The 24,066-nt window shown below is 39.3% G+C and overlaps 1 protein-coding gene across 14 annotated transcripts in view; it reads left to right on the top strand.

Moving 5' to 3' along the window:
• The window catches only part of TBC1D5 (TBC1 domain family member 5), a 247,358-nt gene that overhangs the window by 14,511 nt on the left and 208,781 nt on the right, over positions 1-24,066 (top strand). For 9 of the 14 annotated variants that reach the window (XM_060280677.1, XM_060280676.1, XM_035130405.2 and 6 more), the window contains exon 3: positions 9,070-9,303. The exons of the other annotated variants lie outside the window; for them this stretch is intronic. In XM_060280677.1, coding sequence (XP_060136660.1) covers positions 9,078-9,303 — 226 coding nt within the window. In that variant the 5' untranslated portion in view covers positions 9,070-9,077. The remainder of the gene's footprint in view (positions 1-9,069; positions 9,304-24,066) is intronic. 14 annotated transcript variants of the gene reach the window in all.

A 24,066-nucleotide genomic window follows, 5' to 3' on the forward strand; every position in this document is an offset into this window, starting at 1 on the left:
CAGAAAGATTGTGCTATTTTTACTTACTGTGTTTTAATGGCATGTCAACCTTGGATGCTACAGGTTAAAAATAAAATAAAACCCAATAATGATTTGCTACAATATTATTCAAACACATCTTTATTTCAACCTTGAAAAAAAATACACTTGTATGCGCCTATGTATATACAGGGTGAGTCATAATGAAGTATACAGTTTCCATTCACTATAAATGGAAACGGCATACTCCATTATGAATCACCCTGTATACATAGGTTTGCACAGCAGGGCTTCTTTAAAAAAAACAACAACAGCAACCTTGCTAATTTTCTCCCCCCGCCCCTTTAAAGACATATTGTAATTAAACTCTCCCAAGTTTATCCAACATTTTGCAGTGCAGTACAGGAACTGATATAATCACTTCAGTGCTATTTTGTAAATAAAACAAATGCAGTACTCTGCTGTTTATATATTTTTCTAAGGTGAATCAAAATGATTTGTGCAGAACCTTTGGACTGTAGGTACTGGGGTGCAGAGAAGTTCAATGACTTTCATATCATGTAGCAGTTCTTTGGAGAAAAGAACTGAAACCACCTACTGGACAATAGTAGGTCTCTCCATGTAATAATTACATGTGTATTTCCTTTCCTGTAGTTTAAATGTAAACTATAATTTTGCAAACTGCTGTACTTGACAGTTCAGGGACCTAAATGATACTGTTTGCTAACTGTATTAACTACAGAAAACATCTGCATGCATCTATAGTTTTTTAAAACATTATTTTGCTGTGTCTGATTTTCAATTCCTTCCTTGTCTTGCATTTATATATTTTTCCTATATAAAAATGACAAAATATTATGATGGTGGGCTTTCTGTGTGTCAGGGGCTAAGTCATAGATTAGTCTTAAGACAAAGCAGCCTCATATAAGTCAGAACCGAAGAGTAAGAGAGGACAAACCAGGAGGGGAGGACCAAAGAGGGATCCAGGAGTTAGACTAAAGAATACAAAGCTGAGGAACACCATATTATTTTGGCAAAGCTGAATAGGAAGCTTTTTCTTATACTCTTGGATCAACTGCATCTTATTCCATCTTAGTGGTTGGAGTCAGCACAGGGCCTGAGGGTACTTAAGATAGATTCTGTAACCTGCAGGTTTGTGTCTCAGCATAAAGCACAGCTGCACCCAGATTCATTTCGTGTCACAGCAACTCCTAAGGCTGTGGTAGACTTTCATCTGGTAGTTGCATTGTAAACTATTGCACAGTCCTCAGTTACTATATGTAAATGCTCCACACATTAGTTGGGGTAAGATGCAAATACAGTGGTGCCTCGCTTAACAAACTCCCTGTAAGACAAAATTTTCGCTTAAAGAAAGGATTTTTCTAGCGGAGGTTGCCTCGCTAGACAAATTCGTTTTACGAAAAATTCGTCTAGCGAATCGCAGTTTCCCATAGGAATGCATTGAAATTCAATTAATGCGTTCCTATGGGCAATTTTTTTTTTAAAAAAAATATTCAGTGCATTCCTATGGGATTCGCTAGACAAATTTTTCGTTATAAGAATAGACCCGTGGAACGAATTAAATTCGTTTAGTGAGGCACCACTGTAAGCCCAAATAAGGCTTAATACAGGCATAGGCAACCTTGGCCCTTCAGATGTTTTGGGACTACAACTCCCATGATCCCTAGCTAATGGGACCAGTGGTCAGGGATGATGGCAATTGTAGTCCCAAAACATCTGGACGGCCAAAGTTGCCTATGCCTGGCTTAATATCTGGATCCTGAAGGATCCCATTAAAACAACTTGATGGATTTGATTGTCTGCCACCTACCACCCTGAACATTTTCCCCATGCTATGGCTTTAATTGTCTTGTTGCCATCATTTTCCCTAAACAGTGGTACCTCTGGTTACGAACACTTCAGGTTATGAGCTCCACTAACCAGGAAGTAGCTGCTCCTGGTTGCGAACTTTGCCCCAAGATGCGAATGGAAATTGCGTGTCGGAAGCGCATGCAGAGCAGGAGGCCCCATTAGCGAAAGCACACCTCAGGATAAGAACAAATTAAGTTCATAACCAGAGGTACCACTGTATAGCGTCTGTGTCATCCAGCTTCATAATCTGAAATTTCATCCTCTATCTGGTGTTTTTATGGTTAATTTTGAACAGCTATATCATAAGTCATGCTTTTTGATACAGCTCAGTACTTGAATTTGGGGAAGGAGGTGGAAATTAGATACTTTTGTTTCAAATTAGGGCAGACTCAATTTAGCCTTTGGTGTATTGACCTTCTTTATACTCATGCAAACTATTTGCTAATGAGCTTGAATTAATACTTTCACACTTCCACTGTATTATTTCGGTTATCGATCATTACCATGAAAAGTGAAAAGCATTAATGAATGGTTAATGTAGCATAATATTAGGCATGACCTATCTTCAAAAAAGTTTCTAGATATGCTAATTGTATAATTATGTGTACTTCCTCACTGCAAGGGTAGGGCAAGTAGTGTTGTAAGCATGGCAATGTTCCTTTCCCATATACTTTTCTTTCTTAAAAACTTGTGGTGGCAGTCTAAGCTGATGGTACTGATTTTGGAAGTAATAGTAGCTCTTTCCATTTTCTAATATTACCCAGGCCCAGGGCTCTTTAAAGCTGGAAGTGTCAGCAAATGGGCACTTTGAGATATGGTTTCTCTTCCAGGGCCTACGTCCAGTATAACCTCTGCTGGCGTAAGGCTTTGGTTGTTGGAAACTTTCCAGCTAATTATGTGTCATAATGAAAACAAGAAAACAAAAAAGTCACAATTAATCATGAGTTGTGTGCATAGCTGTCTGTAACTTGGGCCTCTTGAACATAGCAATCTCGTGTCAAGTCACTTTTATTGCATTTAGCCATACACCATTTCATTGAAACCCTGACCCAGACAGGGTAGTTTAATAAAATGCACAGTAAAACATTAGACCACCTGCATAAAGCATCCAACTTATTAACAAAAAGTTGTTTGTTTGTTTGTTGTTGTTGTTGTTGTTGCTGCTGCTGCTGCTGCTGCTGCTGTAGTATTATGAAAGCTACAAATACTATCAATTGCAGACAACCTATATATAAAAGGGGCAGATGGAGTTTATCAACCTGGGAAGGTATCCATCTAGGAGAAGGAAAAGTCTGATCCTGAGCAAATCCTTACACAAATCCAGAGTGGAATCCCTAAGACTGTTGGATGCTGCCTTGTATACCTCCTTCTGGCATCTCCTGCATCCAAGCTGGTGCCAAATGTACTGCTTTCCTTTCCTTTGGACCTCATCAGCAAGGTCAAGAGGGGTGTCTTGTCATTTAGTCAGCCCAGGACCTCCATACACACTGCCCAGGCTTGCATCCCAGGGAGTTCACTCTGATGCTGCTAACTCAGCAGTTTGACTTCACCCCCGGAGGCACACTCCATTGTCTATTGAGACAGGCGGATACCAACAACATAATCTGTAAGTACAAAGAATACATCAACAGTGTTCTAATTGGCAGGACATAGTACACATAGTTCCATCTAAAGGGAGATGCTCATGAAGTTGTACTTCTTTCTGACACATCGTCCATTGAGCATTGGTGAGGCTTGTAAATAAGATAAGCTTGGAAATGCAAGGACTGACTTGTTGGATAGTGGCCTTGCATAAGTCACTTAGTCAAACTTTTTGGCTGAAAGGCAGGATATAAATGTTTTATATAAATAACTAGCTGGCCCTGCCACACGTTGCTGTGGCTCATCCCCCCACCCTGTGCCGATCCATAACGTATCCCACCACCTCCTCCCTCCACCCCCGGCTTATCCCTGTGATTCCCCCCACCCTGTGCTGACCCATGACATATCACTGGCCCCACCGTGTCCTGACCTATCCCGTCCCCTCCCCCCAACCCGCACCCAGGCGAGTCAGTACCTCTATTCGGCCTAGTCTAGAAAGGCTTCGGCCTAATATGTAAACGGGAGCCGAGGTGCTGTTGAGAGGGAAGGTTTTATAGGTGCAGTACCAGTGTAGCCGCCACTAGAGGGCACTGGTTTGCAACCTGGTTCTTTTCCCAGCATGCATTTTCATCTGAGTGGTGTGTTTTGAAACACGGGTTTTTTGGGATTTTACCTGGCACAAGTGTGCCATCTGTCTTAGCAAACTTTCCTATAGTCTTCGGACATTCACATGTGATGTTGTGTCAAAATTTCACCTCAATCGGTCAAGCGGTTTTGTTGAACATTGGAGACAAAGGAACATACCCAGTTTATATTTTTATATATATAGATAAATGAATAACCTTTTACATCTCTTTCCCTTTCCCTTTCATGAGGATTTCCTTTCAACATGTGTTCAACAAACCTTCATTCTTGCACCTAAATTTGCAGGCTCTCTTGTCTATGTGTATCTGCTATATTTTGAATTCTATTAAGCTTGAGCTAGAAGAGGTTTGAGTTGGACCCTCTGACCCTAAATAAATAATGGCCACCAGAGCAGGCATTCAGTACACTTAAAAGTTAAATGGGTCAGATCCAGAGATTCTCTTTTTCTAAGGAAAGGAGTCTTCCTCCAATGGAGCAAAGGGAACTTTTGGATTCAATGCAACAGAAGCTTAGGTAGAATCCAAGAGGAAAGCGTGGTCCAGTGAAGTAAACAGAAATGAGAAGCAACATAATTGTAATGGAGAATGGGAAAGATTCAGCAAATAGTAGACCTGATAGGATCTTGGGGAGCACACAGGGATAGCAAGAGGAAGAGGAAGATGGAAATTTATTAGCAGAAACCTTGAAGTAGCAGCCATGAAGATTGAAATGGAACCAGGAAATAATGCAGCAAAGGGTGGAGGGAAACAGCAAATGAAAATAATGTAAAATACAGTTTCAAAAAGCAAGAAAAGTAGGATAAGAAAAAAAGACATTTTAAGGCACTGTCCATGTTATAGACCAACAGTGCCAAAGTAGTGTAATAATGTCATTGCAGAAGGTGTGGGTCTGCACAGTTTGAAGCATCAGAGGATGCTAAGGTCTAATGAGTTGCTTGGTCTAGTTCCTTGTGATTTTGTTAATAGTTAGAACTGCATATCTGCAGCCGAAGGTTGGCTAATGTGGAATTTGGCGGCCTCTCGGATCTTCCTCATCTGCTTTGTGGATAAGAAAGTATGCTTGGCACCAGACAGCGTTTCTTCTTGCTATACTGAAATTTGTCTTTATTTTCCTAATGAGCTGGTTGTCTTTGGCAGGGTAGTTGTCCCCAGTTTCCTTTCAAACTAAAATTTCACGTGTATATTAAAATACATAATGCTGGAGGATATGCCAGAGAAACAATATGAATACAGTATTGCTGAATACGTGGGGCATAGGATTTGTAGAATGAAAGTTAAAATAGATGGTTCTGCTCATTTACAAGAAAAGTCACCAGACAGCATTTTTTGTCAATCAACAAGCCTTTGAGCTGACAGTCATTGCAGCAATGCTGCATTAAGAATTGAAAGGTGCCTTTTACATGTTAGAATTAAAACAGGTGATGCTAATGCAGTACCTACTACTCCTGAGTTACGTAAATTCTATGGAATGTTTTGGGGGTTGGTGGCAAACATTGCACATATTCTGTGGAATGACAGAGAATGGATGAGGTGTTTGAAAAGGGGTGATGGTGGAAATCCTCCTGTTAATGGCATGTACGAAACTTAAGATCTGTCCCTAGTTTAAAAAGCCCCTAGTTTAAAAAGCGGAAGAAGTAAATAACAGTAAACATTTATTCTTGATTGAAGAGTCTCAGGAGGAGAATGTTAAGGAAGCATGTCAAGTTAAGAAGAAACAATGAGCATAATATTTGTCATCTTAAGGACATAGTCCTGGCAGTCTAGGTTGGTTGATGATATGATGGCATAATAAACTCTTTTGAAAGCAGTAACAGTACTTGTACTACATGGTGTATGTAGTCTTGATTACATGAACAATATTAGCTGCTGAAATCTGACGTTTTATGTGCATGTGAAAATGTTAAGAAAATCCAACAGTCTAGATAATGTATACAAGATTATTCTAATCATTCTATTTTTAATATTTGTATATTTTTATTCTTTCACCTCACCCTCTGTCTCTCTCTCATGAATTACTGGTTGGTCATGTTTCAGAAAATTCACGTATATTTCCTTCTTGGGTTTCTCTTGGCGTACTTTGTTTCCAAACTAAATCCAGCCACCCAGTGTAGCATCTCCTGTTAGTTTTTTTCTTTGGCACTGTGTAGAATCTGTGAGTCAGGAATGTTAACCACCCATAGTACAAATGGACATTAATATTTAGAAACCTAAAGTAATAAAAATTAATTATAGGTAGTATGAATTAGTGAGGTTCACACTGTATTAAGGAGATCAGTGAAGCTTGAGAACAACATTTAATCATGAATTGCTTGCACTCTGTACAATTCGTTTTAGATTCATGTATTTGTTACATTTCTAAGAGACCTTTTGGGAATTTGCTTATCTACTAAATCCATTATATTTGCAGTATTAGTTGTGGTGCCCGACAATAAGAGCTAAGGTCTCTCGTACTTCATGTCATTACCAATTTTATGATGACTCTAATATTGTGTGAAGCAAATGATAGCAGAAATCCCACCACATCCTGACCATTTCAGAGAAGGACAAGCACATATGATCAAATCATGAGCATCTGTCACATCATTGAAAAATTTAGGGAGTTGAGTCATTCATTGATAATGTGCTTCATTGGCTATGCAAAAAAAATTTGATACCATCTGACATGACCATCTTTAGAGGATACTTACTGACATGAGGATTCCAAAATATCTTACTGAACTTTCTTGCATGTTTGTTTGGTTTTTTGCAGGGGAGATGGGCATGGGGATGGCACTGACCACAGATTTTGGTGCAAATAGCAGGAAGTAAAACCAAGTAGTTTTCCACAGGACAGCAAAAAAATGGGATGTCATCAGCAATCCTGATCTATCATATTGCAGATGTGTAATGTCTTGAAATAATCACTAGAGGTGCTTCTTCAGTTCACATACTGCCTTTAAATTAACATCACAATTGAAATGGTTAGGTTCACTGTCTGTAAAAGTGGTATAAGAGTGCTTTAAATGGTGTGGATGGTGACCTAAGTTAGAAAGTGAAACCAGCAAAGCAATTTTGCAGAATAGCTTTCTTCCTAAAAGGAGTGCTCTTACCTCAGAGAGTTGATATGAGAATGAAATGTGGCGTGGAGCTGTGGACAGTGCCCTGAGCTGCTTTTAGAAGAGGCAAGATATACAATAAATACATAAAAATTTTGAAATTAGTTAAAGAAATTCTCAAAACCAGAAGACAGAGCAGAAAATGGGGCACTGCTATTCTGTGAGGGAAATGGAACCAGATAAATCCATCTACCATATTGGCCTGAATATAAGCCTCACTCCCCCCCCCCCCCAAAAAAAAATTCTGACCATGAAAAGTTAAAGTGTAGCTTAAATTCGTCACCTTACAAAAATTGGCTTTTACGATATCGCTGCTGAAACAGACATACGGTAAAACGGAATGGGTGTGAGTGCCTGTGGAATTTTAAGGGAGTGGCTTATATTTGGGTATTGTCGTTTTTCTTTTTCCCCTTTGAATTTTAAAGGTGTGGCTTATATTCGGACCAATACGGTATCACTAATTTGTATTGCCTGTCTTGGGTTATGTTTCTTCTGGGATGTATTGGAATGTTGGAATTTGGCTTTTAAAATATTCAGGCTGCAATCTTAACTTCACTTACCAGGGAGTAAGTCCTATTGAATTCAATAGGATTTACTTGTGAGTAGACCTGGTTAGGATTGTGCTTTTGATTATTTTAGTTTAAAGCCTTTCCGTGGACTTGGTTAACAGGGATACCAGCTGAATACATGAGACCCCATATTCCGAAGAAGAGGACGAGGAGTTTGGATTTGATATCCCACTTTATCACTACCCGAAGGAGTCTCAAAGCGGCCAACAATCTCCTTTCCCCTCCTCCCCCACAACAAACACCCTGTGAAGTGGGTGGGGCTGAGAGACTTCATAGAGGTTTCCTTCCCATTCCTATTTCATCATGAGTCACAAAACATCTCAAAGCCACATAGGATTGCCGCTTCCAAAATATCTTAGAATGGTGTCCCCACTGTGGAAGGACATGTGGATCCAGAATAGGCATCCACAGTCACATTTGAACTCACTATTAAGACCGTTTTCATTGAAGACAATTTTACTTGGCTACGAGTGATCGCCAAAGAGTAAGACTAGTGATTCCTACATTGTAGGGGTTGGGGGAATGTATGTAGTCTTATTTTTTCCCTGCTGTATTGATATTAATGAGAAAAAAGGCGGAGGCATTTTTGTTATGGATAATTTATTTCATTTCAAACTATATTATCATTTGGTGAAAGCCCTATTGATTAGCCTTCATAGCTTTACAGTGCTTTTCTTCTAAGCACTTAAAGTTTGAGTTGTCTCAGTCCCATAGGACTTAAAAGAAAGCTGTTAGTACCATGAAATTCTTCAGAATATTTCCAACAGCTTGAAGCTTCTTATAAGAATGCAAAATATTAGCACATTAATGTTATTAACCCCTTTAGTACATTTAACAGAAAATATAGTTTTATATAATCAAAGTCTGGATTGTGTCTTTATTATCCTTGCCTGCTTCTTTTCCTTGTATCTGAAAAATATGTTATCCTATGCTATAAACAGATGCTGCTTTAACAATGCAATACATTATGTACCAAAAATGATTTCTGTTTTAATCATAGATGCTGATTTAATGAGACGCACAACCAGCTTACATCAAAAATGGATTTAGGGTGTGATTTAGTCTTCTGTGTGTTTTTCGCTACATAATGGGAATGTGGTACCTCATGTTCTAAATTGAATCATGCAATGTTCATAGTACAGTCTTGTCTTCTAAGCTGGGGTTCTGCTTGGTAGAATATTCTGTTTGTTCCTTTTGCTTCAAATACAGAGGTCATTTTTAGAAACCTTGGTGCAATTAATCATAAATGTGTTGGAGTTAGTTGGAGGAAAAATGACTGCTCCATGTTGTGCACTTTAAGTCCATTTCACTGCTTTGTCAACTTCGCAGCACCTGATATGTCAGAAGGAAGAAGAACTGTGGAGAATCAGGGCTGCTGGTTCTGCTGTGAAGCCAGGCTCCTTCCTGCATCAATTGGCAGCTGGCTGCAGCCATTACGTTACACTGCAGTGGAGGAGGAAAGAGGGGATGCAGGACTCTCCACTGACACAGCTAAGAGACCAGCAACTTTTGGTTCCTTCTCTTCTGGAACTTTTTCATCCAAGCTGATCATTAGAAGAAATTGTACCTGAGTTTGCTTATTTCCTTCTCCATCCCAATCTTTGTCATGTCTTTTGATTGTAGTTGGAACCTTTTTTGACTGAAGCACATAACAGTTATTTAAATGAATATTTACATTAAAAGCTAATGCCATTTGACAGAGGGTATCTGTTTGCATGAATATAAAATGAGCTTTTCTAATCTTAATACTGGCTTTATGTTCATGGATTGGAGGTGAGGTTGCTAATCGGCTTGCACCTGAGATATAACAACAGTTTAGTAATTTACAAATAGTTTTCCTACCTCTACTGCCCTTCCATTTCAGTTCCTCAACTTTTTTTTATTCTACAGATTCTCTGACAGTCTTTGTACCCAGATATTCTGACTGCTCTCCTAACACTGAATTTGTTTCAAATTACGTTTTTACATTTAGATGCAGCTGGATAATACTATACTTGGGGATGGTTTGGAGGGGGGAGTGTCTTCATATTGTGTTTTTTAATTCCACTGAACCCAGCAGAGTTAAATGTAGTTTGGAAGCACAGGGAAGAATTAATGATTGGAAGATACAGAGTTGGTAAATTATTTATTCTGGCCCCGAGGAAGCTGAAAAGCTGAGTGAAAGACTAATAAATCATTTGTGGTAGTGCTGGTTGTCACTTCCAATTATTTTAGACGGTTTTGTGATAAACTGCAGCACCTGCTAGATACCCCTACACCATCCCTTGATGCTGGCAGTGCAGCTTGTTCAGTCGATTATCAAAGGCAAGTTTATCTAAACTTCTTACAGGTTAAAGGAAGAAGTGCTGTTTGTCCTCGCTGCCTTTATTTTTGAAGCTGTCTTTTTAGAGCATGTATGGTATATGGACGAGGCACTATACAATTCAGGAAGCTGCTAGCTGTTAATCAATAGTTTTCTGTAGTTCCACTCAGGAGTGGGCTAATTCAGGAGCATCTATTTAAGACCACATATTTTCTTGATAACCGCAATCTAGGTTACTTGCACTAAACCAGATTATGCTGAAGTCAGAGAAGCAGCCATTTTACACAAGTCCTTAGAGCTCTTATACCTAAAGCAGGCAGTAGTTTTGTCCAGATACAGTTCTACTCAGAAGGGGATACTGTACGAAGGTGGGACATCTTTGACAATCCCTTTAATAAACAAACTGAAGTATGCAACCTTTCATTTAGTTCTCCTTAATTGTGTGTATGTTGATTGTATTTGGAATGAATGGTTTTGCCATTAGCTAATCAATTAAGTTTATTTTTGCACCATAGATAAAAAGAGCCATGGAGTTTCCCCCATGTGAAATACAGAGGAAACAAGTCCTGTTAATAAAAAATTCAATTCAATCCTGTATAGATTTCATATTGTCAGATTGCGATTTTGCTTAAGAAAAGATGCTGCTGCTAGTCACTTAATTGTGTAATGACTGCAAATGTTTGCCACATGACACACTTCAATTTTTGCCTCATGCAAAGCATAGTTTTCTACAAGTCAGTGGATAGTTGCAGACCTGTCTTCTACTCCAAATGCGTACTGTGCTGGTGATGCTGTTCTTCTGAAGTTCCTTCATATCACTAACTCCCATTCAGCCAACCTTAGTTGGAAATAGATGAAATGAGAGAGATGATACTTCCCCCCACTTGACTAGCTCTGTGGGGGGGGGGATTTTTGGTTGCCATCTGATATATTGCATATGCACCTGTTTTCCCCCTCCCATACTTTTTGTATGGTATTTTGAGCATGGCAGCTTCTCCAGATACTGTGAAAATCAACATGTCATAATTTGTGTCACACAGAATATTGTTTTGTAGGACCAGTGTGTGAAACACAGAAAACAAAAACAGTCCTGGGAGTTGAATCTAAGTGTTATCCTTTAGAGTTACCTGGTTCTGAATCACGAGAACCATCGCTTTACTCCCCAGCCACAGCTTCTGTCTTGTATGTAATACATGCAGTTCCGCCTTCAGGTCTGCCCTCCCAAGTGACATATAAGGAAGCAAAACAGGCCCATGCTGCGGAGCAGGTTTGGAGGCCTGTGGTGCCTCACAAGAAGAAAGGAAAATGCTTGTTATTTTGATTATAGATATGATTCACCTTGTTTATATCAGGTCATCACTCTAGACTACTTATTTATTAATAGAAACATTTCTATACTGCCATATCATAAAGTATCAGGGCGGTATACAACAATAAACGACAACACCATTAAAAAGAGTACAAATAATCAGTAAAGTGACTGGCCAATTAAACAGCTGCAAAGGCCTATCAGCATAGAAAGGGCTTCAATAGATGTCTGAAAATCAGAAGCAAGGACGCCTGCTGAATCTTGACTGGAAGAGTGTTCCACTAAGTGCTCAACAGTTGAGCCTCTGCAAAACAAGGGACAAGTGGCAGTGCTCCTCTGGATGATCTTAGTTACTGAGTTGGAATATAAAGGCTCAATTGGTTCTTAAGGTATCTTGGACCCAAGCAGTACTTAATAAAGATGTCAATACTTGTAGCAGCAGCAGCCCACATATTGTGACTGATGCTTTAAAATGGTGGGGAGGGTGGACTCTGCCCTCCTCAGGTGCTTTTGCATAGCTGGAATGCGTCACTGAGCTGTGATAATGCCACTATCATGTCTGGATAGATAGGTGTGGTTTGTAGAAATCTTGTAACTTGCGTAAGACTAAAATGTAACCCATGGACTGCAAGAAGATCAAACCTATCCATTCTTAAGGAAATCAGCCCTGAGTGCTCACTGGAAGGACAGATTCTGAAGCTGAGGCTCCAATACTTTGGAAGACTCCCTGGAAAAGACCCTGATGTTGGGAAAGATTGAGGGCACAAGGAGAAGGGGATGACAGAGGACAAGATGGTTGGACAGTGTTCTCAAAGCTACGAACATGAGTTTGACCAAGCTGCGGGAGGCAGTGGAAGACAGGAGTGCCTGGCGTGCTCTGGTCCACGGGGTCACAAAGAGTCGGACATGACTAAACGATTAAACAACAACAAAATATAACCTACTGAGCAAATATAAGAGCTATATCCATTGCTCGCTCTCTGGTCCTAACCACCTCTGGCTTGTGAGCACGGAAGGTTGCCCATCAGGGAATGTCGCTGGAAAAAGGTTCCCCACCCCTGTTTTAAAAACAACACTTAATGTGTGAGTTTATGAGGAGTCCATAGGAGCTATGCTAGCTCAATCTCTAAAGCTAGTATGTTGTATGATGCTTAACACCTGACATTAGTGACTTGGGTAATTGTAGTGGAAGCTACAGAAAAACGCATTTCCAGATGGAACTTTAATATAACTTCTGATTGAGCTGGGTATCTTTTAAGAGTCTCCTAGCATCTGTTTGGGAAATGTGTATGACATTATTCTAAATTTTCACCAAATTAAGCCACCCTCAGGGCAAGGTTGAAATTCCTTTACTGATAAACGTATTGTCAACAGCTTCTTTACAGTACATTAAGTAAAACCTCAGATAAAACTTTTATTTATCTGATATCAGTTAAAAATACATAAAGTACCTTACTGTTAAAGTATTCTGTAAATGGAGAAAGATAGAAACAAGGCAGCAGCCTGAACTGTAAATAGGGCTGCTTATTCACTCTTGTGTCATGTGCTTTGCTCTGCTTTATTTTTTTTGGTTGCATGGAATTCATTAAGTTGGAAGAAGTACTTTCAAGTGTTTTCTAGTGTCAAATAGTGAGTGTTCATCTTAACGTTGTCCTGAAAATGGACTGTCTCACCTTCTCTTTGCCTCTACTTTCCATAATCTTCCTCTCTTATTTCATTTCTCTCATTTCTCCTCCCAGTGCTGATCATAACCCAGGTTCCCCTGATACCTGCATCTTCCACAATTTCTTTCCTAAGCGACTTGTTTTCTTTTCTTTATACATCATTTGCTCACTACCTGTTTGCTTTATTCTCTGTCCCATTATGGGAGTACCTTACCTTGCTCCTCTTCTCTTCCAGAGAAGGAAACTTCTCTGGAAACTCCAGTTACTGTTGGGTTCCAACTCCCATCAGCATTGTAGTATTGGGTATGATGGCAGCTGTAGTCTCACAACATTTGGAGGCTGGGCTATAGATTGCCTATCCCTGTACAATCTGTACATTGTCACACTTAACGTGTCATACATATTCATATGGAAGTTGTTCTCAGGATGAGGGGCACCTGAGCAGCTTTCCTCCAGAAAAAGACCCCCCCCCCCCCGATTTTCAAAACGTAGCCCATTTTTTTCCTTTCTCCTCCAACTTTTATCTTTCCTTCCTACGCTAGGAAAGCAGTTCAGGAGGAGGAAGTTGGCAAGGTTGGCAAATAAACTTGTTCAAAGGCATTTGGAGTACTGTGTAGTAAGGGTTCTCTAAAACACTTGTATGAACATTTGATTCAAATTAAACTAGAGTGTTTCATAACAAATCCATTAGAAATAAAGTAGTCTATGAAAATCACTAAGCAATTAAATTGATCAAAAGGCAAAAATACTTAATATCATAAGACAATGGGGGCTACAAGCACTCTGACAGTAATTTTTGAAGGACAGCCAGTAGTGAACATGCACAAATTTCTGTGGGAAGAGAGTTTTTGTCACAGTTCAGTTACAGAAAGAATCCTGTTTGCTGTCACAAATAAATAAAATTTGTATGCTTTAAAGAGGCACAATGGGTCAGAAGTCGTATGTTCTCATTGAAAAAGAACCACACCTTTCACTTGTGGTAGTTGGGCCTTCCTGAGCACCAATAATAGCTCTCTTCTGTGCCAAATCGTTTGTATGCTTTTATCTTCGGTTTGTTGGTCCACTTTACATCAGAGTAGAAACTAACTGATGAATACAAAAAGCATGAAGAAGACGCTTTACATTGGAAATGTTTTATAAAAGCTTAAACATTTAGTGGGCATTGTACCTTTATGGTATCTTTAATATGATACAATTAATTTGCAGCTCATGTGTGCTACCAGATGTATAATGCTATTCCCATGAGATTTAGTATACATGTCAGTTAAAACAAATTTAAACTGTATGCCTGGTATGCTATAGGTTTCTATAAGCATTAGAAATTTCTTAGTATTGTAAGAATTTTGATAGAATTGAAGAAAGCAAAGTTTATTTCCACATGGACCATTGAAAATTGTCTGTCTTAAAGAATAATCAAGGGCTTAATTAACAGTGCAATCCTATGCATGTCAGATCAGAAATAAGTTTCATTAAGTTACTCTCAGGTAAGTGAGCATTGAAGTGTAGCCTAAGAATCTTTTTAGTTAAAATATATGTGTTTATCTTTTCTTTCATTTTTTTTAAGAGAAAGGGACAACTAAATGGAAGGGAAAATGTTAACTTGTAGATTTTGAATGTCAGCATGACCTGTTTTTGTTTAGGAATGACATATTTGTCATTCTGATGAAGCTGCTTTCTTTCATACCTTACTGTTGACAGAATTGGACCTACCGGTACTTTCTCCATTTATTATGATAATGGCATAGTGGATGTCATATGCTAGTAGAATTCTCTCTGTCTATTACTACACTGCGTGCATAGTACATTTTGTTGCTTTCCTCTGGAATTAACTGCTTGTTTTCAGTGTATATGTTGGTGGAGTGATTTGTAGCAAAAGATGTAACTGTCCAAATGAACTTTTGAGAATAATGTTATTTTATCAATGTAAATATATGTGCTAGGCACAGAGAACAAAAGTCCACAAGTATCCTTAAATGGAACCTGCTCAAATTCTGTTTTAGAGCAGGGGGAAGTATGTTGCTGCTCCCCCCCCCCATTAGCAACAGAAGACAGAAGCAGCAATCCCATTACAAAAGTAAAAATTGGTTTGGATCCAAACTTAGTCATGCTTGGATTATACCCATTGAAATAAATGAGAATTAAGTTTGACATACAGTCATTACTAAGTCCAGATCTAACCCAACAAAAGCAGCAATAATACACTATAAGAGAAATAGTAAGACAGGGACAAATCATTTCACTGATACCTATGCCTCATGGGTTTCTAGGAGGACATTGCAAAGCTAGGGTGTTCTTACCAAGGAGACCTGCTCTCTGATTACTGCTTGAGTAATCTCTCCAGCTAGAGTAACCTGGGGAAGTTCCTCTATAGATTATTTCAAAACTGATAAGAAGGATTGTGTGGGAGAGATGCTGAGAAAGCCTGCATTGAATCCTATGGAGGCCTTATGTGAATGGAAGGAGAGAGAAAAGTCTCACCTATTCTACCCCCCCCCCCCCACCTACTTACTTCCTCTCATTCAGAGTCAAGTTGACTACAGGAAAGGTGTCTTGAAGTGCTATTGTAGCTGCCTCATAAGAAGAACATGAGTGTTACCAGTTCTTGACAGCTGCGAGACAGCCTCAGGGCATCTTGCTAAAATTTCAAATTTAATTGTACAGTACACTTCCTTTAACAAATTGTGTTCCCAGCTATAATTATAAAAAGTTTACTCTACACGCCTCTAGTCTGTTCCTTTTATTTGTATCCACCTATATATCTCTTGCTATAGGATAAATCTATCCATTGGGGTTTAGTGATCTATGTAAAGCAGTGTTTTTTTTTCCTTTTACAGGAAAAAGGGAATCTTTAGCGCCATTCTTGGATAGATACCAGTGATCCTTTTTCAGTCAAATAACTATTCACTTATTTATTTCTTTTATAAATTGCTTCCTATAAGGCACCCTAAAGCGATTTACAGTATAATCGCATATGTAAAAGAGATACATATATAAAGAAATTTGAAAAACAGTTATAAATATAATATCAGCTTAAAGCACATAGAGAAAACCAGTTCAACTCCAAAACATAAGCCAGCTAGGATAAGGATACTAGAATGCTTGTTGAAAGAGATAATTTTTAACATGCACAAAAAATACAATAAAGTCCCTGTCTCGTATGCCATAACAGGGAGATCCAAAGGGCAGCTGCCACCACACTAAAGGCCCAATTGTGACATCGTGCTAAACAAAATGCACAAAAACCAGGCGTCCTTTTATTATTGGGAACTAATTTCCATTGTGTATGGATACTAGGGAAGAAGTAAGAAGATGTTACTGAAGAACTAAGAGGGGAAATACAACATGTCCTAAATGATCCTATACTTTGTCTGTATTTCATAAGTTATTATTTCATTAGGTTTACATACATGTAAGATTGTATATTCTAAGGCATATGGTGTTATTCATATGTCACCTGATTTTGAATCCAAATCCAAACAGATCCAATAGTTATTCTATTTCTGAGAATGCTGGAATAATTCTAGAATATGACTAAGTATGCATTCACTAGACCAATTAGTGATGTGAAGTTTAATCACTGCTTCACTATTATTACTGTTGAATTACTTTTTGCATTTGTATGTTTTATGTATGGTAAGCAACATGCTGTAAGGCAGTAGGAGAACAGAAAACTCTAATGTTGTTTATATTAGGAAAAAGTGCAGGTTTGTCAAACACCCATCTGTTTTATGCATCTCTTTAAATGTATCTCTTTAATTATAACACAAGCTATCATATTAATATAGTGCTTAATTTGAAAATGTATTAAAACACTTTTAAAATTAGTACATTTTGGATCATTTAATATTTGTTACCTATTTTCAGAAAAAAAAACTAAACAAAAGAGGCTACAGCTGAGTATTCAGTCGGGTATAGTTGATAGTTACCTTGGCATTTAAACAGACAAATAAAAGTCATATTTAATGCTGCTTTGATAAAATAGCATTATAAGTGAAATCTTTAAAATATTCTTTTATGGTTGAAATATACTTTGGATAAATAGTACTCAGCCAGCCTATTAAAATAATTTTGTGTCTACATTGTTTGTTTTGAGTAGTATTTTTCCACAACAATAATTGGTTGACACTGTTTGACCTTAACGCTCAGCAACAGTATTTAATGAACTGATGTAGGGAATAAAGTTTTGATAAATAAGGCAATTTTCTTGAAACCTTTAGAAATCTTCTTGAAGTCTCTTAGTGTTAGATTGACATCTTTTCTTTCAAAAAAGAGTAAGTGAATAATTTAAGGGTGTATTTCATGTTTTTAGATCTTCATTCTGTCATATAAATAATAGACTGTTCAAAAGCTGAAGTTCCGGCAGGTGCTGTGTTTACATATAACTTCAGCAGGAAAAAGATACCTCTTCCTTCCTTCTTTCTTATGGTAGCTGGACGGAAGTGTGAAGTCATAAAGCAGTTAGATTTCTCAACAGGATAAGTGAGATCAGAATTCTCACATTGAGCCACTAGTACAGAAATCAGCAGAACATAAATATGGATGGGTACATAGCTGGTTCTGCCCCAGTGAATTCCTTAGGGGAGTATGTGAAAGAGGGCCTTTTCAGTAGTGTCTACTCCTTATGGAATTCTCTTCCAAGTGGTTTAGTTATGGGAAAAAGCTTCAACGAGCTCCAATGCTGAGTGCAAAGTGTTCCATCTTCAAAGCACAGCCATCTTAACATCAGGCTTCACAGGTTTATTGAACACAGAACCAAGTTCATGAAAAAACTAAGCCCACTAATCTTGAATTGCTTTAGAACTGCCACATATGTTAATTTGTCCTGTTTCTGATTTTTGTTTTACAAAGCTTGCTGTGCTTTCTCCCATGCCAGATTAATCTCATTGGACACAATAGTTTTTCTCACACTCTGTGCTCTTATATTGTTTCACGCCACCCCAATCTCTGAGTGGTGCGAGATTCCAGGGGTTTCAGACACTTACATAGGGTTCATGTTTCCTTTTGGAAATGAGGCACAGTGGAGACTGTGGTGGTCTTTATGATATTTGGTTTATTTACACATATATACAACTTGAGACTACAATGGACAGGCTCACAGCATTAACACCCCAAGAAGGTCTTGCTTCTCCCAGTGGCCACAGCCTTAAATTCCAGCAGGCCTTAGATTTTAGCAGGCATGCCTCTGTCTCTCAGCTGCCCAGCCTGCTTTCAGCTTCTAGCTAACACACCTCAACTCTGAGTTTTGTCTTTCTAATTAACACACAGTTGAAGGAGGGGGGACACCCATTTTCTATCTGGCACCGGTCCACTTCCTTTGTTACCTTAACGACCCATACTCAGGCCATTACTAAGAAACTTGCCTGCCTATTCCAGCAATTGAATGCTTGTTGGAGCCAGGAATTAGAAGGGACTCTGGCATACAGGCTTCCTGCACCCCCCTCCAAAAACCCCCAGCAACCTCACACCAATATTGTATTTGAGGGAGAAAGAAAAATCTATCATCTACCTACCTACCTACCTATCATCCATCTATCCATTTATCAATCATCTATCTCAGTTACACTCGTCTATGAGTCAGAGATGTTTTGACCTCACAGCTCTTCACACCAGAGGCTTGCAAGAAAGAGAAAGAATACAAGTCACTAAGACAGGCAACACCAAACAGGTACTCACCATAAAGTATATATAGGAGACCTAGTGGAGCTCTGGATCACTCAAATTTCTGGACAAAAAAACTGTACCCTGAAGCATCCATTGGTTGCTTAATGCACAAAAATGGACCACAGTGGCACCAATTTTCCTTTCTATCACTGCACAGAATAAAAAGCTGGATGGTACTGTATAACAATACAGTACCATCCAGTATAGGAGGGCACTTAGGAATGGGATGTCCCAAAGCTGCCCCTAATCCTTTCAGAGATCTTTCACTTTATTCTAATTCTATCAGCAAAAGTATTGCTTGGAAATGCTACCATGTCTATCCTTGGACAACTTTTTGCAGTTTTGTGTTTAGCCATGTTAAGTCCACAACTTTGGTCCACCACATGGTTGTTGAAACCACTATGGATTATTTTAAACACCAGCTAAGTTGATTTGAGCCCTTCAGATAATTTTTTCATAAAAACAATTTTGGGTGACTTTTAAGTAATGTTTTGTGCTGTGGTACTTAAAAGTCCTGTTTTCTCCTCTCATCATTATTGTTGTCTACTACTTCTGAAGACACTCATAATTCCACTGGTAAATGGAAGATGGAAGTTCTTCGGTTTTAAATTTATTTTGTATTGCTTAGAGTTGCAATAGGAATTCTACACCCTATACAGTGAATTAGTGTGCCTGTGCATCAGAACAATTTTCATGCCTCACTCAATTCCTAATGTAAATTAGTAGGAACATTGGTTATCCATTTGAGAAATTGAGTTGGTATAAAAATAAAAATGCACTTATGGTGTGTGGTGCTTTGTGTATCATCTTGGGAGTGTTTTTCTGTTTATCTGTCACTTGCATTAGAAAAAGCAATCACTGGCTGCAGGTGACATTAAAAATTAAAGGTTAACCTCAATTTCTTTACTGACCAGACTTGGGGCAGAAAGTTGTTCTGGATTCATGCATGGGTTTTGGAACTGTCAAAAGGCAAGTTGGGAAATTTGACTTGTTTAATGTTTTACTCCTTAACATATGCATGCGATTTTATTACTATCTAGCACTGTCTTGAATTGGGTACTCTCAAACATTTTTTATTGTATGCATTTGCTTGAAGCTTGAAATGAAAGCAATTCTCTTTACTTGTTTACATGATGCTCAGTGATCCTAACTGACTGGCATAAATTTGGAAAACTACTTTGAGATAATATGAATAAATGAAATATTTAGCTTCTTCATTGTTAACTAGTTGGAAATAGATTAATCTTGCACTGGAATTTGTGAAATAATCTCCAAATGAATACTCACAGGAAATTGTTAACAGGTCTAAGTGTCAGCGCTTAATGGATAGTGCAAGGAAGGTCTCTATTTGTGCCAAGAATATGCATGGTGCTGACATGTCCTAATCTGGGCTTGGATAGAATTAACTTGAAAGAAAACTTTTTTACATGCATTCTCTTCAATAGTTAGTCAAGGAAGCATCTGATAGCATATTAAACACTGAGTAGTCTCTAGGTGTTCTTAAGACAACTTTCTCAAACTATTTTCTGATTGGGCTGGTATGGTATGTTAAGGAAATAATGTATTACCTTCTGTATTTAACATATATGTTATTTAGTATGTGAACAAAAGCATATCTTAAGTTGTGTTTTCTTAACAAAATAAAAAAATTCCTTCAGTAGCACCTTAAAGACCAACTAAGTTTTTATTTTGGTATGAGCTTTCGTGTGCATGCACACTTCTTCAGATACACTTGAAACAGAATTGTCAGACCCTTATATATATACAGAGGGTGGTGGGGGTGGGTGGGAATGGGTGATGGGCTGATGGGAATGGTAAACCTGTGGTAAACCTGTTAACGACCGCTGATGACTGCAATTAGTCCTGGGGGGGGGGGCAAGCAAGGGCTGAGGCCGCTAAAGAAAGCTTGATCATGCATAATGAGATAAGAATCCAATGTCTTTATTCATCCCAGGTGGCTCCATGGTTTTAAGCTTGGTAATGAGTTCTAATTCAGCAATTCAGTGTTTTCTTAAGTTGAATATATACCTTCTTTGTGTTCGCATGCTTTTATTTATATATTACACACACACTCTTTTTAAAGGGTGTGTGGCAAAATATAATAAATATAATAAAGATTGTGGAAAAAACCCCACAATCTTAAACTGTCCATACTGAAATTTGGGGATGAAACATATTAGAAATCTAAATAGTGCTTAGATAGATGTGGCAACCTTAAGGGGTTGCTGCTCAGCTGATAATAGCACCAAGCAGATTCCAAAGCTAGTAAGATAAAATACGGAAATGGGTTATAATGTCAGGCTGGTCTTTTGGCATCGGTCTGTCATGGGAAATAATAGAGAAGTGTGCCTTTGGGGGTGAGGTCCAATAAGAAGTGTTATCAGCAGTGCTGAGACTTCTTTGCTCACACGCAGAAATTCAGTATATGCACTGTTTCCGAGCATTAAACTGAATGGGGAAATCCACCAACTCTGGACTGTGCTTCCAGTCCATATGTAGCATAATATTAACCTGAGTTCAACTTTGAATTTGGAATACTTTTCAAAGCTTGGAATTTTATGTGTATATTGAGCAAAAATGCTTTCAGGATTAGAGGCAGCCTATTGCAGAATGCCAGTTTCTGGGGATAATCAACAGTCACCCTCATGTCTGCTTGTGGATTTCTCAGTTTACTTGGCTAAGTTCCTGATTTACATGGAACATTGGCCTGAATTTTTCCCAATGATTGGTTTGTTTGTACTGAAGGGGCTACAAGATGAATGACCCCAGGTTACATGCTACTTGGCCTTCTCTGGGGAAATGGTGCAGAGTGTGTTAGTGAACGTTTGTAAACTTTTGATAATCCTAAGGCCAGGGAAGTTCCCTAACCAATGCATCTGCTGACTGCAACCGTGATGGAATATGCCATCTCCTTGCACCTTCTGGATATAGCCTGGAATGAAGCTGCTATAGTGGACCAGTTTAGTGGACAGGCCAGCACAATTTAAGAAGCCTTGCACCCTTTAGTAGTGGCCAAGCCAGAGTCCATATGGCTTGGAGGAGCCTGGCTCCAATCAGCACACTTTGCTAGTCTCTGCTCTTCAAAAGATCAACCCTGGTTGTGTTGAGGAATCTCTGTTCTAACGTTGTGATATCCACAGCTGAGGAACAGATGAAGAGGGTTCTCACATTCCACATTGGTCTCTCTCCACTAGGCCAGCACCTTTGAAATGCTGGGGACTCTAGCCTACATGGCCTAAACCAAGTGCCGTAAGTGAAAATTGGTGCCTCATTTCATCATTCATGCTTGAGTAGCCCACTGGAAATGGTAAGCACTTAGAACAGCTGACATATAATGGTGTATTCTCACCTCACTTATCTTTTGTCCTGAGGTTTCCCTTGCTGACAACCCATATCACCTTCATCTCCTGGAAAGCCTAAATTTTGGATTCTGGCACAGACACAGTTTCCTGTGGATGACCTGTGCTATACACGCAGCATTCAACGAACCCTCTAGTGATGTGCCCACCCCAAAATCTTGAGACTTGTGCTATGTCCTTTTGAAACCGATTCTCCCCCCCCTCCCCCCTTTGTCGCCCTAGTATTATTATTGTACCTTACACTTGATTTCAGGGACCTGTATCCTTGTCTATCTGCACAGTGGGGGTTTATTGACAAAAAAAATTACACCAGGCACCCCCAAACCTCGGCCCTCCAGATGTTTTGGACTACAATTCCCATCATCCCTGACCACTGGTCCTCTTAGCTAGGGATCATGAGAGTTGTAGGCCAAAACATCTGGAGGGCTGCAGTTTGGGGATGTCTGAATTACACCATGGCTTTAGCTACACCTCCGCCTTGACCATGTTATTTCCCAAACTCTTTTTGAAGCAGAAATCCATACGTTTCTGACTCCAATGACTACCACACCTCGAACACTATCACCTCAAATAATTCAACTGCTGTGATCACTAAACACTTGAGAATGCAGCTATCTACACCAAGTTAGAACTGTATGGGGTTTATAATCTTGTTTGGATTAGAGAAAAGGATGAATGGAAAACTGAGTGTGAGACGTGAGTCCACTTTCAGTGTCTGAAGAACGACATATTCCACGAGATCTAAAACTCTCCAGCAGAGTGTAGTATCTGTCTTTCAGTGCTTGCAGGACCAGCAATATTGATATTGATATGACTTGGTAGCTTTATTTTTGCAGCACCGGGAACATGTTTCCCAGGCACAATCCTGCGCTTCTTGCTCGGCTGTCCTAAGTCTATTTACTGTGAAATAAGTTCTGTTGAACACACTGGGATTTTCTTTCAAGTAAATAGGTTTATAGTGCAGTCATGTACATGTCTGCTGAAGAGTAAGCCACCTTAGTTTGATTAGGTTTATTTCTAGGTAAGTGTGTATAGGATTGTTGCATTACAGTTGATTAGTTTCCCATCTTACATTTTGTGAGTATCAACAAAAGCGTTGGTGTTGTGTAGTAGCAAGCAAACCTCTTGCTTGAAGAAACTTGTATTACCTGCCTCGAGTGTATTTGAAAGTCAGTGACCTCAGTGTTACAGACAGGCCCAGGTATTAAGTTTCAGACCTAGTCTACCACTCCAGAGTCTTTTTGCTTTGGAATTGGGTCAACTCTGTGTGTGCTGCTATCACATAATGATTTCAGTCTATAAACATGTAGCTGAATGGTGCATAAAACAATGCTGCATATAGAGGACTATTAAATGCCTTGAATTTTAGCCAGTGTCTTCAGAATGATAATGCCAGTAGATAAAACAAGACTGAAACTTATTTTTTTTAAATGTAAGGTAAAGGTAAAGGGAAGGGACCCAGGTGGCACTGTGGTTAAACCACTGAGCCTAGGGCTTGCTGATCAGAAGGTCGGCAGTTCGAATCCCTGTGATGGGGTGAGCTCCCGTTGCTTGGTCCCAGCTCCTGCCAACCTAGCAGTTCGAAAGCACATCAAAATGCAAGTAGATAAATAGGAACCGCTGCAGCGGGAAGATAAATGGCGTTTCCATGTGCTGCTCTGGTTTGCCAGAAGCGGCTTTGTCATGCTGGCCACATGACCTGGTAGCTATACGCCGGCTCCCTCCCTTTACCTTTTAAGGGAGACCTGACCATTAGGTCCAGTCGTGACCGACTCTGGGGTTACGACGCTCATCTTGCGTTATTGGCGTACAGCTTCCAGGTCACGTGGCTAGCATGACAAAGCCGCTTCTGGCGAACCAGAGCAGCACACGGAAACGCCGTTTACCTTCCCGCTGTAGCGGTACTTATTTATCTACTTGCACTTTGCCGTGCTTTCAAACTGCTAGGTTGGCAGGAGCTGGGACCGAGCAACAGGAGCTCACCCCGTCGCGGGGATTCGAACCGCTGACCTTCTGATCAGCAAGCCCTAG

Source organism: Zootoca vivipara, chromosome 12 (assembly GCF_963506605.1).
Source record: "Zootoca vivipara chromosome 12, rZooViv1.1, whole genome shotgun sequence".
Lineage (NCBI taxonomy): Eukaryota > Metazoa > Chordata > Lepidosauria > Squamata > Lacertidae > Zootoca > Zootoca vivipara.